Source organism: Leptonychotes weddellii, chromosome 4 (genome assembly GCF_054177405.1).
Source record: "Leptonychotes weddellii isolate Sample4059 chromosome 4, ASM5417740v2, whole genome shotgun sequence".
Classification (NCBI taxonomy): domain Eukaryota; kingdom Metazoa; phylum Chordata; class Mammalia; order Carnivora; family Phocidae; genus Leptonychotes; species Leptonychotes weddellii.
This window is the reverse complement of record NC_138372.1, coordinates 75,388,433-75,408,236: the sequence shown is the minus strand read 5'-3', so window position 1 is coordinate 75,408,236 and position 19,804 is coordinate 75,388,433. Positions and strand designations below refer to the sequence as shown.

Here is a 19,804-nt window from a genome sequence, read left to right as displayed (position 1 = left end):
AGGAAGGCACCCTAGCCCCTGCCATGACCTCTGTGCCCCTGCCTAGAGGACTGCACCACAGCTGTCCTCTCATTTTTTTGAAATGTTGACTTTAAAAAGAGCTGTGTGCTTTGATCTTCCAGAACTTATTGCAATTTATCTTTCAATTAGATTGTAAACCCCCAAAACACAAAGATCGTACCTTCATAGGTTGTAGTCCCAATAGCAGCCAACATATTGGTATGCCTGTAGTAGATGGATAATATATAGTTGTGTATTTGACTTGACTTGATCCATGTTAAGATATTAATTTTACTACACCTATTTGTCATTTTTTCCTTATGGGGCCAGTTTGGTTTCTTTTTTTAGAAAATATAAAAGTTAGAAACAGTTCTGTTTTTCTATTGCTATTGATTTTTTTTTTCTGTTTTGGCATAAAATGTTGCATTCTTTATAATCCAATAAATATTACACTAATTAGAGGCCGTCTGGTGTAGCAGCTTAGAGCAGGGGTTCTGGAGCAGGCTGCCCGGCTGGAAACCTGGCTCCCTTAGTCTCTTTGTACTTCATGGTCCTGATCTTTTAAGGGGGCTGATATGGTATCTACCTTCTCGAGTTATTTTAAGAATAAATTAATAATATATGTAAGGCACTTAAATATATTTCAGGCACATAGTAGCATCTCCTAGATGTTACTATCCTTATGTAACAAAACATATTTTAATAATTAAATTGAGTTATATTACACCCTTGTGATAGTATGAATGTTGTCTAGGAATAAAAGCATTTGAAAATCAGGACTTCATCTGGGAACTTGCAGGTTCTGTGGACATGTCTTTGTAAATAAGCAAGGTATGTGCTTTTACACTTATGATTTTTTTTTAAATTTTATTTATTTATTTGACAGAGAAAGACACAGCGAGAGAGGGAACACAAGCAGGGGGAGTGGGAGAGGGAGTGGGAGAAGCAGGCTTCCCGCGGAGCAGGGAGCCCAATGCGGGGCTCGATCCCAGGACCCTGGGATCATGACCTGAGCCGAAGGCAGATGCTTAACGACTGAGCCACCCAGGTGCCCCTACACTTATGATTTTTTGAATATGAAAAAGTTTCATATATTTGGTTAGTTTTTTGCAGAAAAAGATTATACAGTTTGTAACTGTATCATCATTTTAAAAATGTTTTATTATCAATTCTAATGTTTTCCATACCATCAAAGGGAATGAAATTTTCTTTCAATTAATTTTTAGTAGTTAGAAATCTCCATTTTGAGGTTCTGCAGATCATTTATTTATTTATTTATTTTAGATTTATTTATGCATTTTAGAAAGAGAACACAAGTGGGAGGGGCTGGGAGAGGGAGAAAGGATCTCAAGCAGACTCTTGTGCTGAGTGCAGAGCCCAACACGGCTCAATCTCAGGACCCTGAGATCATGCATGACCTGAGCCAAAATGAAGAGTCAGACACTTAACTGACTGCACCACCCAGGTGCCCCTAAATTAGGTATTTAAAGAGCAAAGGATTTTTAATAACTTTTTTCCTCTTAAAAATGGTGAAATTGGGCCAGTTTTTCGTTTGCTTAGTTTTTTGATTGATCATTGTTACTTTTAAGAAGGAGGGATAGAAGTACTTTTGAGGATACTAAGTTTGAGTTTTAAGTGTTTGAAAATTATGGGATGATACAATAAGATTAAAAACCTATGTTTTTGGAAGGAAGAGACAGGATGGATGGTGGCAGTGAAGCTGATTCAGCATAGTGCTTACATGGCACTGCTCCGGAGAGCAAATGACAAAGTGCCTGAACTCTGTAGGTATAGCAAGGAATGTGTGACCCTTCTAGGAAAGGAGTTTATATACTTCACCCAGTGCCTACATTTTCTTTCTATTCATGTGGCTAGAAATAACAAGAAAACACCAAGCCTAGTTTTCTGAATCTCTAGTGAAACCCTCAGAAACCAACTCCCTTGATGCCGTTAATTGCAATTAGTTTCATAAAGGGAGTGTTTTTTGGGGGAAAAGATTTTAAAATCACTTACCAGTTCCTTTTATTGGAAATCTCTCAGAAAAGTTTTTTAAAACCTCATGGGGTAAATCAAAGATTCGTGTGTAGCTTTGATTCACTTGCCCCCCTACTGAGAAAAAGTGCAGGCTGTGGGTTAATGTGCCTTATCCTGGCCTAAGTCAGAGCTAGAAATTGCCAGTTAGGCAAGAAATGGCATGCACGAGACCCTGACAATGCAGACTTCCAGGAATTTTTCATATGTGTCCATTTTTCCTCAGTTACTTAAGTGTTAAAGAAAATCTAGGAAAAAGTCTTTTAAGTGAGCACTAGATGAGCCTGGTAATAATAGTTACCTATACTTTAAAAGACATAGCATCAATATGTTTTACTTGTTTTATTCCTTATTATGACAATTCACTGAGGAAGTTGGAAACACTATGCCATTTTAATAACTCCCCCCCACCTTTAAACTAGTGTCTTCCACTTTTTGAACAATAAAACATCTCCTCCAGAAGCTACTGGTTGCACTTAGAGATTGAGCAAATTTTCTTTGAACAATTCGTCCACTTTTTGTGGCCTTCAGCTTGCATAATTCCTCTTCTCCCTTACCAAAAATAAGGAGGGGGAAGGATTGGGTACTGAGTTGAGACTATGCCATACTTGGTAAATTTTCACTGTTGTATGCATTTTTTTTTTTAATAAATAAATACTTGCAACAAAGTTTCAAGGAACAGACTGTGGAATACTGGACTTCATCAGAGACAGGAGAACTTTTTGGTTGATGGCACAAATGTTAGAAGGAAGGGGCTTACTAATGATTAATAGAACTGAGAATGGATGAGATAGAATTGAAAACTAAAGTTGGCACTCCAGTGTAATGTACTGGACATGTTACAGCACAGTAACTTGCATGGGACTTTTCTTTCTATTTCCCAACGTGCTGGAAGGGACTTCAGAAATCATATATTCTAGTCCCCTCATTTTACAGGCTTCTTTGTTTAACTAGTAACCTCTGATAGCCTGCTATTCCAGGCGCTGAGCTTAGGTTCTAGGGATAAAGTGGTGAAAAGGCCAATGCAAAACCTTGTCTCCAGAAATGCAGTTTAACAGGGGAGCCGCGCCATGATGATAAATTGTGCTGGAGGAAAGCACAGAACACAGTCTGAGGGTTCAGGGAAGCTTCCTACAGTAAGTGGGTTGTAAATTGAACTTTGAGGGGTATGTGGGAGTTTCCAGGTGGAATGGGGGTGGAAGGGAGGGAGCCCCAGGGAGATTATGCAACTTGCTCAACACCGCACTGTTAGATTAAGCAGTCATTTTACAGTCATCTTAAAAAGATATATATATATAAAAAAATCATGTCTTTCGAAAGTTGTCATCAGCCTACTTATTTCATGCATGTTCTCATCTTTATAAATGAAGGTCTGGATTTTCCATTTTTATTTCTAAAATTGAACTTTTTATTTTATGATTTTTACCATTCATCCTCTCATGATTCATCATGCAGCAAATATTTCTTAATGTCCAACTATGTTATATACACTGTCCAAGTGCTATTTACTCAAATATGAGTAAAAGAGAGTCTTTCACTTCAGGGATCCACAGGCTAATGGGAGAAACAGGCACGTACATACATACATTGCAACATGATGTGCAAATTTTGAGATCACATTTGGACTGGGTTTTGGAGCTTCAGTAGGAGTTTCCCTGTTAGAGAGAATATCATACACAAAAGTGTAAGCTGACAAACGGTTTCATGTGACCAGACAATGGTGAGAAATTCTGCTTAGCTGGAGCAGATGATGTTTGATAAAGTAAGGGTGGAACATGGATAGGAAAAAGATGGCAGGAAATATGGCTAAAAGCTTATGTGGGGTCAAGAGACTTATATGCTAAACTAGGGATTTTGAATTATATTCTATAGACATCCACGTGACAAAGGGAAGGTTTAGATATGGGAGAGATCTTTATTGTTTTATTTTATTTTTATTTTTATTTATTTATTTGACAGAGAGACAGAGAGAGAGGGAACACAAGCAAGGGGAGTGGGAGAGGGAGAAGCAGGCTTCCCACTGAAGAGGGAGCCCAATGTGGGGCTCAATCCCAGGACCCTGGGATCATGACCTGAGCCAAAGGCAGATGCCTAATGACTGAGCCACCCAGGCGCCCCGAGATCTTTATTGTTAATGAGATAAGACTGATAGGTGCTTGGATTTTGTACCATTTGTATATTCTTCAAATAGTTGGGAATTAGAAACCATGAAATCATCTTTGAGGTGGTTCATTTCAGAAGACAAATGTGTTTTCTAGTATTGAGCACCTGAATTAGGCAGTTGTTCACTCAATCATGGGTATGATCCCACATTATAGATCCCATAATGGGAAAGTGCCCCAGTAGGATTGTCAGTCCTAAGGAAGGGAGAGAACCTGTGCCCAAATGGGCAGCTCCCAAAGCTATAGGCATGACAGAAGTGATTCATGCATGCCTAATTTCTCCTTCTGATTCACAAATTATGATTACTAATTTCAGCTTCTTGAGGACAGGTAAGAGACAGAGAGACACCACGAGGGCTATAACAATGATTGTTTCCCCAAATGGAAAGAGGCATCAGGAGTATGAAAGAAGCATATTGCTCCATAGGGGCAGTAATGTTAAAAAAAAAAAAAAAAGAAGAAGAAGAAGTAGGTAGAACTCCAGAAGAACATTGAGAACAAGACATATTTCTTAAATAGAAGAGTCATGATTTGGTCATCTGTCTGATTAAAAAGGTTGCATGTAGAGTATCTAGCATGGTAGTCTGATCAGATGTTCATAATGCTGATAGCACTCAGGAACACAGCAGATGGAACAGATCTGAGGGAAACGGTGACTTGTTGCATTTGGATTTGCTCACGCATTGAACTGGAAACGGGACTAGAACTCAGAAAATAGAGAATGATTGAAAACAGACATTGGAAATCATTACATATCATTTGTCTTGTTTTTTCACTGTCATAACCCAGTACCTAGAACAGTGCTACTCACTGATTGAATTAAAGAATGAAAGCTGTCATAGCCTGTAGTTTGGATAATACCTTCTTAAAAGTATGATAAGAGAGGATATGTGGCATTTCTTCTGGAATTCCAGAAACATCTCATTTACCACATTATGAAGGGGAAGTCAGTTTGCTGACTTTTATATTTACCATCTGCTTTTCAGATGGTAAATATCTTAAGGAAGACATGGTGTCAAGACACTTTTTATTCCATGATTCTGTACCTTTACTCTCTTACTGATGTGTGTGGCTCCTTACACTACCATTTCATTTTATAATGCCTCAGTGATAAAACATTAATATCTCCTTTGTAGTGTTTGGTCCCATGATGAGAATGAACTCTTTTTAGTCTTCCCTGTACAGTGTCTTGCTTTCAACTATATTTTGGGCAAGAAACATTCTCAGGAACCCAATACTAAAACTGTACATGTTTTCTTAAAAATTGCCCTAATTATCTGATATTTTTCTGACTGGAAGTGAGGATGAAGTGGTGGAATCTAATGCAAGTGCTGGCATTTCTGCAGAATAACCAACCAAAATAATGGCATCTTGGCAGTTTTCCTTCGGAATTATTTTAAAAGGGTGGAGGTGATGGCGAAGGAGGATCAGGCTGATAACAGTGTTAAAAGTGACTTGGAATCAACATCACATCACTTACACCTGCCTTAGACACCCATTTAAAGTACAACATGATATTTCTGTAATTATTTTACTTCCCTGTAAAAACTGCATAGGAATAGGTTTGTTTCCCCAGTGAATAGCTCTGTTCAGAGCCTTCCCTTATCTTTATTTTCCAGGTTTCACTAGTGGTTGATATCATATGCATTCTTAGAGGGAGACAGTGGATAAATCAGTAGTTTTCCATCAAATCAAAGATTACATTCAAGAGGTAGAGCAGTGGCATGAAACAACTTTTGCTGGGGAAAGAAGGTAGAAAATGGAAAAATAACATAATTGTTTCAGAGAACAGAAATCATAAGACGTAGCTGATGTTATTCAACATATAGTGAATGTACTAGATGTCCGGGGCTTTTTTGACCATGGCCTATTATATTTGTCTTTTAAATACTAGTTAGCCATGATATACTTAAAGTTTATTCTGAAATCTAATATTCATATGAAATATTGAACTACACTAAGTTGCTATGCAATGTTAAATCAAGATGCAAAATTTAGTTAAATCATAAAGTAATGATGCATACTTTATACTACTTTTCTTAGTAATATGTATTTTGTGTTGCAGATTGTTTTGTTGTTAGTGACTTTGCATTTGTATTTGTGGTTCAAAGCACAAAATAAAAATAACAATATGCCTAATTTAAGATAGTCTGGGGTTAAGTAAGTAACTGACCTATAGAAGTGTAAGTTTTAATTGTATAAATTGGAAAATTATATTGAATCATATTTAATACCTATCTCCTAAATATGGAAACTAGCTACTCAATTCAAGTGGAATATGTACATGGAATTTACTAGATGTCCCAAATGTGCTGGCATTGCTGGAGGAGGAAGCCAGCATTAATATTAACATCCATTCAGAGGTCCCACCCAACATTTATACAGACTAATGCAAACCATTTTTTCATGCTAGCCATACTTATATTTTGTAATTATGAATCTCTTTTAAGTGTTTTCAAAAGACCTTTATTTACTAGCCATTTATTTTTATATACAAGTTCATGAAAGAGTGTCAGGCATGTTATGCACCACATGCTTAACCAATATCCAGTGATTTTCCAAGTCCTCTGAAAAGTGGACTTGACAAAGCACTTGGTTTAATATGGCCCAGTATTTCCCCCTATATTTGCACACTGCTGCCAAATGAACTTCTACATCACTAGTATCAAGGCATTATTCTCATATGTAAGAATCTAAAATTACTACCCCCATCCCACTGATGGTAGGATTGAAACCAAATACCTTAATTTAATTTTGACACCCTTTTAATCTTCTCTCCTACATACTTGTGGGACCTTATTTCCCATTCTTTCATTCTGTATTTGCTAAGTATATTGGGTTCTGTGTTAGGTTCTCGTGGGTGCACAAAAATGAATATACGGTCCCTGTCTACTGGAGCTTTCAGTCTAACAGAGCGATAAAAATGCACACAAGGAGTAACAGATAACCTGTTAGTGTAACACTCAACGTGGAGAGATGACTTCCAGCTCTAAGAATCCAAGAAGGTTTTATGGAAGCAATGGCATTTGTAGTGGAGATGAGGATGGGGCAGGACTTAAGAGAGCAGAAATAGGGAAAGCACATTTTAGCAGAGTGAACAGGTAGATATGTACACAGCGTAGTCACTTTGGCTAGATCATAATGAGAAACTGTAAAGGTGGAAAAACATATCATTGCTAATTCACAAAATGGTTTTAATGTTAGGCTAAGGTATCTGAATTTTATTCAAAAGTTGGTGGGTACTAGAAATCTAAAGGGGCATGCTGATTAAATATGTTTTCCTCATACACAGAGGGAAGATAGAAATGTGTGTGTCCATTTTGGCTCCTGCTCTTCTCCTCCTTCTCTCTGTATATCTTATATATTCTAAATTATATTGACAATAGGACTGTAGGGTAGTTTATTCATATTTTAATCCAAAGTACCCAGCACAGTCCCAAGTGGTCACTGAATAAATGGATGAATGAATGAATAAATGAAGAGGTGGATGAATTATTGGGATGACCACATTGGGAGGACCACATGAAATGACTGCTTTATTCAGAATGTCCCTACAGAAAATCCACAGTAAAGACAAAAACATATGAAAGTGGTATTTATGTCAAGTGTCATGTGAAGGCCAGCAAACCTTCATTCTGTTGAGGGAACGGTCAGATGCTGGACACTCACTTGCATTAAGAAGATAGTATCCTAACTGGTCATCTTGCTTTTTCTCTTGCTTCCGTATAATCCTACCAGAATCAGCCCTTATAAACAGAAATTATATCATGTCATTCCCCTATTCCAAACCCTCCAGTGGTTTGCTACTTTGTTTAGAATATAGTTCTTCTCAGAGCTTATGAAGCCCTCCTTGATGAAGCCCCTACTTCTCCCTCAGGTCCCCTCACCTCTTACCTTGCTTCCTTTCTTTCACCCACATAAAGCCTCCCTTCCTCCTACTCACCTCACCCTAATGCTTCCGCAATGCTTCCCTCTGCCTGCAATGATCTGCCTCGAGGTCTTCGCATGCTGGCCTATTCTTCCCCTTCATGTTTTAGCTCAGATGTCATCTCATTAAGAGCCCTCCATGACCCTCCATCTCCCTAGATCTAAAGCACCTCTCCCCCTTCGTACTCCCCTCAGCATGTAACAAACACCCCCTTCCATGTAATCCTCTTCATGACCATCTTCACTATCATACAATTCACTTACTTGTTCACTTTCTTATTTTATGTCAACTGAAATGTATACCCCACAAGGACAGGTCCCTTATTATAGTTTACTATACTGCCTACGGCAGGATTTAGTACATGGTAGACAAAAAGTGTTTGCTCATTGAATGAATGAATGCAGGCTAGTACCTTAATTTTTCCTATGCAATCATGATTAAACTCCTGAAAGGGTATCCTGAATGCACTGCCTTGCTGTATTTGCCTTGCTGTATTTGCCAGATCCTCTGTCCTTAACCCCTTTTAACTGCCTTTTGCTTTCATCATTTACTGGCAAATCTCATCTTTTTACTGCTCATTGACCTTCAAATCACCAAATCTAGTTACCTACCTTACATTTCTCTTGTATTTTACATTTCTTGAAATGATCTCTTCTTGGCTTGTGTGGCTCAGAAATACCTTGAGTCTCGTGAAATGCTGATGATTCCCCCTCTGGCTTTAGTTCAGGTTGGGCTTGCTGCCACTTTAAAAAATAACTGGTGGACTCTTACCTGGATTTATGTTTTTTATTAACTTTATCCATCCTTATGACTATATATTGTCCCAAGGTACAGAGCTCTCTCCTGAGTTCTAGGTGTATATCTATCTCCAAATGCCCTGAAGACCTCCATGCTTTTCTAGTTGGTACATCCGTAGCTAATTTGTAGTTAGGTTCAAACCTTAAGAGTGTGACTTGAGTAACTTACCTCACTCTCAGTTTCCTCAGCTGTAAAATTGAAATAACATCTATTCTGTGAGGATTCGAAGAGACCATATATATGTTGCCTAGGTCAGAACCAGCCGTGTGTTCACGGAGGCATTCTCAGTAAATGTTTGTCATTATTATCATTGTGAACGCAATAACCTTTGCCGATACCAAAGATATTTTTTGACTGCATTGTAATACAACTCATGCTCTATATAAAGAAGCCGTATTTTTGAATTATGCATTTACTTATGTATTAAAATTGTTTAAAATATATTCTATTGTATGTTTTAAGTTTGCATTGAAGTATGCCTACAGCCGATTGACAAGGGGAAAAAAAGTCATAAGATGGATATCAAAAAATAACATTAATGAGCTGCTAAAGCTAAAATTACAGGAACTTATGAAATTGGTTAAACATAAAAACCATTAAACTGTTTATTGAAGCTTCACAGATATACTGCAGCTAATGAGCATTTCTGCTATTTAAATAAGCCCAAATTGAACACACATTACATGGATACATAATTAGTCATGGCAGTCAAACACACATAGACTAACTTTTAAAGCTCTATTTAGGGAATCTTTTCCATTTGATTTATTTTGTTAATTAAAATATTTTTCAGTATTCACTTATATTTTAATAATATTGTTTTCTCCAGTAGTATAATTTACTACTGGCTTTCTATTTGTTTTTATTTGTGCTTTAAATGCAGCAAATGGGGATTTTATATTAAACATTTTTCTTAATCCCTTTCTTTAATTATTTATATCACTTGATGGTATCATTCAGCATTTTAAAAGGTTCTTTCACTGGGAAGTATATATAAAATATTTCAGTATCCTTTCTACTTTTTCCATGGACTCCTAATTATCAAGAAGTATTAAGCACCCAAATGTGCATAGAATTATGGTGATTATGGTCCAAATCAGATTAAAGGATGATCTATTCCTTCCAGGAGTTTGTAGCCTTAAGTAGATGGTATCATTGAATATAAATAAGCAAATCAAAGGACAGCATTTGGGAATCCAACAGAGAATTTGAAAACAATCCCCATATATTTCCTTCAAGGACAATGCCCTCCTTGTGGAGATCTCTCCCAGATAAAATGAAATGAAATCTTCAAGGAGTTTAGGGTTTTAAATAGAGGGAATTATTGCAGAGAAATAAGCAAATCAAGGTGAAGTGCTTGGACAATTTTATTCTTAATTGATTAGTTGGTCAGTTTAGGAAATGAGGAAAGACTCCCTGTAGAATACAAGTAAAACAAAAGGAGTTGCTACAGGCTATTATTGACATCCATTTTTTTTGTATTTAACTTGGGGAGCCTAAGCTTGTTTCAAGTGTGGAGGGGAGGAAAATTAAATCCGTACTTTCCCACTGCCTGAATTCTACAAGCATATATAAACTGAACATTATTTAACCATAGCAGTAGGGAAATTGAATAGTTAAATCAATCAAAAGAAATAACCAAGTGCATATTCTTCCCTAGTCAGTGTGTTTGTCACTATAGAAGTTTTTTTAGAAACTTTTTTTTTTAAAGGAAAAATATTTGGATTTCCTCTCTACAGTGAGCTGTCTGTAACTGTGGAAATATGATCTACACGAAAAATAATCAAGACAGGACAATGTGAGTGCTAAATAAATGGAATGAACAACTATTACATTTTTTCAACCAAAAAACATTCATCGAGTTCCTCTTGTGTGCCACTTTGTGCTAGATGCTGGGGAAGGAGCTGATCAGATATGGTCTCTAAACTCAAGGAGTGATAGAGGCAAAGCAACTAAAATCAAGTCACATCATGACTAGGTTAACAGTCAGTTAAATTAACAGTGGTTAATTTAACAAAACGGGAAAAGTTTCCATTGGAAGAGTTGACCTAAAGGCTATTATCTGTAAAGCCAGTCAAGATTAGAATTCTTTGCTATCCCTCTAAACCACCCCCCCCTTCATTTTAGTTACTCCCATGGTCCCCAGTTGTGAAACTTCAAGAGACTATTTTTGGCCCATTCCTGGCTTCTTCTTGTCCCTACACCAAAGGTCAATTGCAAGGAGGGCTTTGGAGTCAGAAATAACTGGATTCGAATACCAGCTCTGCCACCCCTTGACTATATTTAAGATGATAATACCTACCTTAAAGAGTTGTTTTGTGGTCTAAATGAGATTATTATATGGAAATATACAGCATCATTCCTGCCTCATACAAGGGATCAATAAATGTTGATTGCTTTTCTTAATGTTCTTCATTAGGTGAGGATGATATAAATGAGATGTCAGAAGTACCTAGGGAGTCTAGGGAGTTTCATTTGCGTGAATTGTTGGAACATAGTAACTGACTGGATGTTGAGATCATTGGAGGGAGAAGAATCAAAGATTATGCCAAGATTTTTAAGATTGATTTCTAGGTCCTTTGAGAAAGAAGAATAGGAAAAAACAGGAGTGGAGATTGAAGAGTGATCATGGAGGCAGGTGGAAAATCAGAAAGTGTGGTGTCATTGAAGCCAAGCAAAGGGACATTTATGAGGAGGAAGTGGTCATCTGTTAAATGCTGCTGAGAGATGGAGGAAGGCAGTGCCACAATTAGGGTGAGACAAGTGAGGTGCCCACCTGCACTTGAGCCTATGGTCCTGAGCCTGAGGACCTTCTGAAGTTTTATTCTTTGGGTGCCTCACTCACCTCACCCTAGTCTGGTCCTGAAATAAGGTGATCACTGAGGAGAGTCACTGTATGTGGCGACCTAGCACTAATTAGTCATCTTAGTGAAAAGAGTTTTAGTGAAGTTTTGGGAGGCAAATGCAGATCTGGAATGGTTTAAAAATGGAAAATACTGTACAGGTATGTACATGCTTATGAGAAACAATTCAGAGGGAGTGGCTGATAATAGAATATGTAATCTAGGGAGCAAAATGCCTACAAAGTAAAATAGAGGATCCTAGGGCCCATATGGAAGGACTGGCCTTTGATGAGAGGGAGAGTTCTTAAATTATTATAAATAAGAAAGAAGATAGGGCACCTGGGTGGCTCAGTCTGTTAAGCATCAGCCTCTTGATTTTGGTTCAGGTTATGATCCCAGGGTTGTGAGATCCAGCCTCACATTGAGCCCTGTGTGGGGCACTGTGCCTATGCTGGGCATGGAGCCTGCTTAAGATTCTCTCTCTCCCTCTCCCTTTGCCCCTCTCCCCTACACCCCACTCTCTTAAAAAAAAAAAAAAAAGGAGGAGAGGTAGAGTGGACACAGATCAATAGGTTTATAGTTTAGACAATGGGATGACCAGAGAGTACCCATATAATAGTTTCGATGTTCTTTATGAAATATAAGGGAAGACCTTCTCCTGACAGTGGGGGGCAAGAAAAAGGAGCTTGGTCCATCAAAATTTGAGGAGAAGAGACAAGGTATAAATGGTGGTCACAATTAGTAGAAGATACAAAAGAGCAAGCTTACTAATAATAGTCATGAAATGGTGAAAGGCCCAAGAGAAGTTTGTAAGCTGGGTTTTGGATGATTTGGAAGGGACAGTATAGCATCCACACTGGAACCTCTAATAGGCAGCTAGAAGTGCCAGAATAAAAGAGCTCAAGGTTGTGACTAAAGTCATTTTCGTAGAGATGAAGTTAAAGGCACATGACTCAATTTGGGAAGAAGAAGATGAGATGAGGAGGAGCCAGAGCCCAAGATGGACAGTTTAAAGATAAGGAGAGCCTGAATAAAGTAGCATTCTGCAAATCAAAGAAAGAGATCAAAATGAATGTGATAAAAGTATCGGATGCTACAGGAAGGCAGAAGGGAGGAGGACTGAGGTCACAGAATTTAGGGACCATGGAGATCATATTTCCATTAAAGGGACAGCCTGGAAGGAATAATTGGGTGGTGAAGAAAGTACGCAGTGTAAATTACTCTAAAACTAGGTAAAGGAGGAGGTTAGAATGAGAAAAGAGAACCATGCCAAAACTAAAGTTTTTCAAAATAGGAGAGGAGAGGAGAGGGGAAAGAGGAGAAATGCAATATTCTAAAGAGAGTCAGAGATGATATTTGAGGTCCTGGAGGAGTGGGAAGGTGCAGAATCAAGGTTAACATTTGAGGGGTTTGGAGAAGGACAATGATGAATCTTCACTGTGGGTTCCATTGTGTCTGCATATTGATTCAATTACTTAGATGCAGAGGGGAGATGTGAAAAAAAGCTCATGCCACCCAGACTTGATATTGTTAGTGGAAGGCATTCTCTGGGTCTGTCCCTTCCTTACCCCAGGTTGTTTTATTGAAAGAGAACTCTGATATCCCGGCCCTGTAATTAGAATTCATTTGCTCTTGGTGAGATTTTGCTTTCAGTTCTGAATTACTGAGATTATTGCCTCAGCTCGCCTTTTTGTTTCATTGTGCTTCGGTCCTATTGACTAATAGGTTATGCAAAATTAAGCAACAAACATATAGATAAATTCATCCATGCTTTCAAGATATCATTTTATTATAAATGTTGAAATTTTTAGCCCCCCCATTGTTTTATAGCATATCAAACACTCCAAAGAATACTAATAATCCTTCTTCATTATGATTTCTGTTGTATTGTTTTATTGTTTATGCAGAATTAATTTATATTTATGTACTAAAATATAACATTCTTGACATCTTTTTATAAATACTGAGAAATATACTTGTCATATGCTTGTGGGTTTCTCTTCTAGGTATATGACAGCACAGCTACATCAGTTTAATTGACCTTGGCAATCTGCATCTGCTAGTGATGTGTCCCTGAGGGACGGTTTCTGCAATTTTAAGCTGTGGCTTATTGAAGAACTTGTGTGTCACAATACAATTAAGTCTATATAAAAAAATCATTTCATGCATAACATTAAATTGACTAAAAGTTCTTATTTCAAAACCATTTCTTGTTTTAAAGCCACCTCAGAGTGTCTTTGTTTTTTAAATAAGCTCATTCGAACATAGTAGTAATTAAAGCAGAAAATTAACATAAATCTTGAATGTTTGGTATGAATAAAGGATGTTTTTGTTCTTTTTAAAGACTGCATAAAATTCCAGGCACCATATCACTTAACACATTTCTCTTCCATTTGCAGAATAATAGAGGCTGTGAATAAGCATGTTTTAGGGTTCTTTTTCAAGTTCTTTTTCTGTTCAACTATGGAGCCACTGGGACATATGCTGCAGTTTCCATCAAGATGCAACTTCATGGAAATCTGTGGGAAAAGTGCGCATATCATAACAGAAAATCCCTCTCCCCTTACTCCCGTTATTTTATAAACAAGGAAGAAAAAATACAATCCTTCTATTAATATTCATTTAACACTTCATAGGAAATGGCAAGCAGTTATTTGGTTTGCAAATGTAAATATACATTTTTCATCCACTATGCTTTCACTCCTTCCGAACTAGATAAAGGCAGAACAGAAGATGTGCTTCTGAGAATTATTTTCATTGTATTTCAAGTTAAATGTATCAGCAGAGATGTAAGCGAGCTGTGAGGAGTTCATAGAAGGGTAGTTACAATGATGAGGAGGATGAAAGTCTTCCTCATAAGAAGCAGCTAAATAAATGAACTTCTGACAAATTATGCATAAAATACATACGGATTTTTTTCACCGAATCCTCGATTTGAGTTCTAAATTGAATACTTTGGAGCTTACAAAATACGGTTAGATAATAGAGAACTACTATATCTCAAAAGAGTCCTTGAAATCATGAAAGGTGTTATTTGAATTCATAATCTGAGCCAAAGTTTCAATAAATTAATGGATTATCTCTCCCTTCCTTTATCTCTATTTTATTATAAATGTTGAAATTTATGTATACACAAATATATAAATGGACGCATATAGATCATATACTTAAATATAGAGCCCACTGTGCCAGCAGGGAAATGATCGTAATCATTTGATATTCAAGTTGTAATGAACAGTCATTCTTGCATTAGCTGCTTAGTGCCACTGATAGAAAACATTTTTTACCTACTCTAGCATTTCTTTTATATTCATATAAATTGTCCATGTTCTATTTTTCCAAAGATCCTTTGTAGATATTGATGAGTCAACATATGGATATTAAAGTGGAAACAAATGATCTCTATTTTGATTGATGTAAGCTTTGCTGTAATATATTAATAACATCATAACCAACTGCTTGACCTCATTGTTTTTTCTATTTATTTTTTAAATGAAACTATGGACATGCTAAACTTGAAGGCCTCTAAAAAGATTAGGGGGAAAATTGAGTAGATAGTTTTTAAAAGGGGGCTGAGATAATTTTCAATACGAAAGAAAAATCCTTTTCTTTTTTGGAACACAGTGTCAGAGAGTTGATTATTAGTGAGGGTAGATGGATATTACAAATGATAAAATAATTAAAACAGTTAATATTCAGGTCCAAGATTTCAAGGTAAAATTAAATCAAATATTGAGGAAAGAGCATATTTTCAGAAGTAAACATGAGTATGTATAAATGTTTAGGGACATAAAATCATACAATGCATACATCCCATGGAAAGACCCATGAATAGAATAATGCTTTTGAATTCACAAATAAATGCTCCTAGGGTGGCTTATGGTGTTGGTGCTAAATATATATTTTTTAAGACTTTATTTATTTATTTGACAGAGAAAGAGACAGCGAGAGAGGGAACACAAGCAGGGGGAGTGGGAGAGAGAAAAGCGGGGCTTGATGCGGGGCTCAATCCCAGGACCCTGGGACCATGACCTGAGCCGAAGGCAGACGCTTAACGACTGAGCCACCCAGGCGCCCCGTGCTAAATATTTTAAGAAATACAAGATTTACTTATTAAACTTAGAGTAACATTTCCTGACTACTTATTCACCAAGTTAGTAATGGAGCTCTAACATTAAAGTAAGTCATAAGAAATTATAATACATATTAAGAACTTCACGTTAGTTCAGCAGGCATTTAGTCAGCACCTGTTGTGTATAATGCACTGTACTCAAGGGTTAATTCAGATTTTGTGAGGACTGAGCTTATATAATTTGAGGACTCCTTTATAAAAAAAGAAAAAAAAATTACAAATTCAAATTAGGCACAGGGCCTTAAAAGAGGACCATGCAAGTGAGAGACCCTGAAGCTTAAGCTTCAAAAACTTTACAGTATATATGTCTTTGACTCTAATAGCTGCTATGGGAATCAAAGATAACTAAGGCATAATCCCTACCTTGCTCAAGTTTAGACTGAAATCTGTGCTAACCTTCAAGAATACTCAGGGGGAAAAAAAAATGAGGAAAATGTATAAAAGGGCTTTGATCTCCTGGTGAAATAATTTTGGATTGCTTCTCATTTAAAAATCTTTATTTCAGTTCTCTATATAGAAAAAAGTCGTATCAAAGTCTTGGACAAATAAGGTCATTTCTTACAGGAGAATTATTTTTTAATCTCTCTCTCTCTCTATCTCCCATTACATAAACCATTCAGTGGTGGTGTGTTCCAGTTACCATTATTATTGTAATAGGTTGAATTGACAAGCCATGCTCACTATTGACTTTTTTGTAACTCAAGTTAACTGTCAACAGATGGTAGTGATGATCTGTTATGCGATGGGGAACAAATGATAAAGGTGTCTTTTCATGTGACCTTTAAAGACATTAGAAAAATCTTCTCAAAATGCCATTCTGCATTGAAAATAATTACATGAATATTTAATTTTACTCTCGATGAAAGGTGAAATCACATCAGAGATATAAACACTATCATATTTTTTAATAAAAACCTGAGCACAATAGCATTAACCCATCTGTTCATTCTTTCATTTCATTCATTCATTTATTCATTCATCCATCCATCCATCCATCCATTCACTCATGCATTGAATGGAGTGTTTCCTGTGCTCCAAGTACTGTAGTAGGCTTTGTGGTAAAGTGGCCAGCAGCATGGACACATTGCTATTCTCATGGAACCTATAGTCTTGTGGGGAACACATAATCAACAGTAATTCCTTAATAGTTTTCTAAAAGTCTAATATTCTTCAGGTAGAAAACTACAAAGGTTTATTTTTATGTCTTGCTTTTCTATTATGGTTTAGGAGAAATGGTTTTAGGTATCAGAATATTTTTTTTTTAATCTGGTTGTTTTTATTTTAAACTTGACTCATTAATCTGTTTAAGAACTAACTTCTGTGTTCCAAAATTTTCCAATCTATTTAACTTTAAGTTGTTATGTTCTCTTTTGAATTAAAGTAAAGAATAGCTCCATAAGTCTGTCCTGAGATGCTGTACTTAAAATTCATGACATGAATACCTGGAGAGAACATTTAATCCTAAACACTCACTCAGTTTGCTCCATTATAGATGATGATACTATCTTTCTGCCCTTCTCTTGATGAACCCTTTCTGTAACTTACATTCTTTGATCTCTTCCAATTATCAGGATTATGTGTCTATTATAAGATATTCCTTTAGATATATTTTTCTTACAGGAACTCAAACTCTTTCTTATTCCATGACACATTTAGATTCATTGGAACACAGCAAATAACTTAAAATTCTTTTACAAAGCAATATCCACAAGGAACCAATGGTAGTGTTTGCATTTGTTGATTTTTATAAAATAGAAACTGGGGGCTAATGTAGCTATATTCTGGGTCCTTTGAATTGCTTAACATTAGGGGCAAATAATTTGGTGAAAATGTAGAACTTTGTCTTGTTTAATTTATAAAATTTCTTGTTGTGAATGGAAGAGACTGGCCATTGAACCAAATTCACAATATAACTTTTACCTGTTACACACAGGAACAAGTTTAGGATCATAAGAGTAATATCATATTTGTGAAAATAATGGTGTGGACAAAGAAAATTTTAGAAAATTCATTTTATATTCATTTAAACAGATTTAAATGGATTTTATACACATTAAAATATTTAAGAGGCTGTACTTCCCTTCTTCCTAGATCTGTACTTCCTAGACATAAATACCAGATTTGACATACTGCCCAAATCTGTAGTCTTTAAAACCTACATGTGAGGTATACGTTGAATTGATTAAGTCAGTATGCTTTGAATGTATTATTAACTCAGATATTTCATTAACTTTCCATTTTTATGGTTCATTAAAAACAGTTGTTTGAATCCCTAGAACAATAATTAAGTCATAATTTTTCTTAATTTTCAAATTATAGTTACGTGATGCACAGATTAGTCATTGCCTCTTGCCTTTCACTCTTTTTTTCTTCCAGTAAAAGAAGCCTTGAGCCCTCTAAAATTTAACAGATGGGATCTCCCAGAAGTAGATCCAGAAACTATGCAAACCAGTGAACCATGGGTGTTTGCAGGTGGTGATATTGGTGGTGTGGCTAACACTACAGTGGAATCAGTGAACGATGGAAAGCAAGCTTCTTGGTACATTCACAAATACATACAGGTAGGCATTTGCCATCACTTGTAGCTAATTTTTTCCAATGGATATATACTTCTTCATTTATTTTTGCTACACATTCAGATGAGCATTTATATATGGTAATATATGACATACACATATACATATATTTACTCGGATAAAATTTTTTTAACATGGACTGGATAGCACAACTGTTTAGTTGATTGAAAATTCAGTATGCATTTCTTTTTTTTTTTTTTTAAAGATTTTATTTATTTGACAGAGAGAGACACAGCGAGAGAGGGAACACAAGCAGGGGGAGTGGGAGAGGGAGTAGCAGGCTTCCCGCAGATCAGGGAGCCCGATGTGGGACTCGATCCCAGGACTCTGGGATCATGACCTGAGCTGAAGGCAGTCGCTTAACCAACTGAGCCACCCAGGTGCCCTCAGTATGCATTTCTACAGGGAAATGCCATGAAGTTATTAGTTCTGCTGTGTTCAAAATATTTATCAATGGCTTAAAGACACAGATAATACATTTATCAAATCTGGATGGTACACAATATGATGGCCGATAAGATCTATATTCCTAATGATCTTACACAGTCCAGAAAACTGTATTGTCTGTCCATTTGAATCAGATGAGTTCCTATCCATTTCCCAAATGATATGCACCTAATTGAAAAGAAAACAAATATTTTATAAATTTCAATTGTAATTTTTTCACTTTAGTCTTATGAAACAAATGCGTAATATAAAAATGATAAAATATAAAGTTGAACATACTCTTACAGTAACTGGGTGGTCATGGGGAAGAGAAAAGCCATAATTACTAGATCTCAGTTGTCTCACTTTTTGACAAAATGCTTTGTTTTCTTCTTGCTCTGTAATTTAATTAAATGTAGATACAGTGATCTCCTTTATATAAAATGTTTCTGGAAAAGTTTGCTCTTATTAATAAAATTCTTCTTTCTTTCCTATTCAGGAAAGACTCTATTCATAACATGCTGTCTGCCTCTCTTCTTTCAGTTTCTTTTGTTTGTTTCCCACATGCTAACAAAATTCACTTTGTCTTTAAGGTCTCCTTGAATATTTTTCTGCCTCTTTGCCATGACCGCTTAGACTTACGGTTGTCCTCCTATTTTTTTCTATAACCCATGCAGGACTTCTTACCTACCAGGTACAGCCTGGACTTTATATTGATTATGTCATATTTTTTTAAGTTCAATTCACTGACCTAATCCCACCTCAGCCCGGCATCTCTGAGTAGCGGGGCTTGGGATGTTGTGGTCTAGGGTGTAGTTGGTATCCCAGGGCTCTAAGAATGGGTGTAACCAGCCTACAGGTCATGCATAGAGACAAAAGTGTGATTTAGGAAACAGCGTTTTGTGGAG

General features: G+C 36.5%; 1 protein-coding gene across 1 annotated transcript in view; it reads left to right on the top strand.

Annotated features, from left to right (window-relative positions):
* The window catches only part of DPYD (dihydropyrimidine dehydrogenase), a 741,385-nt gene that overhangs the window by 318,161 nt on the left and 403,420 nt on the right, over window positions 1–19,804 (top strand). The window contains exon 10 of the mRNA XM_081817099.1: window positions 18,271–18,455. Within this exon, the coding sequence (XP_081673225.1) occupies window positions 18,271–18,455 (185 nt within the window). The remainder of the gene's footprint in view (window positions 1–18,270; window positions 18,456–19,804) is intronic.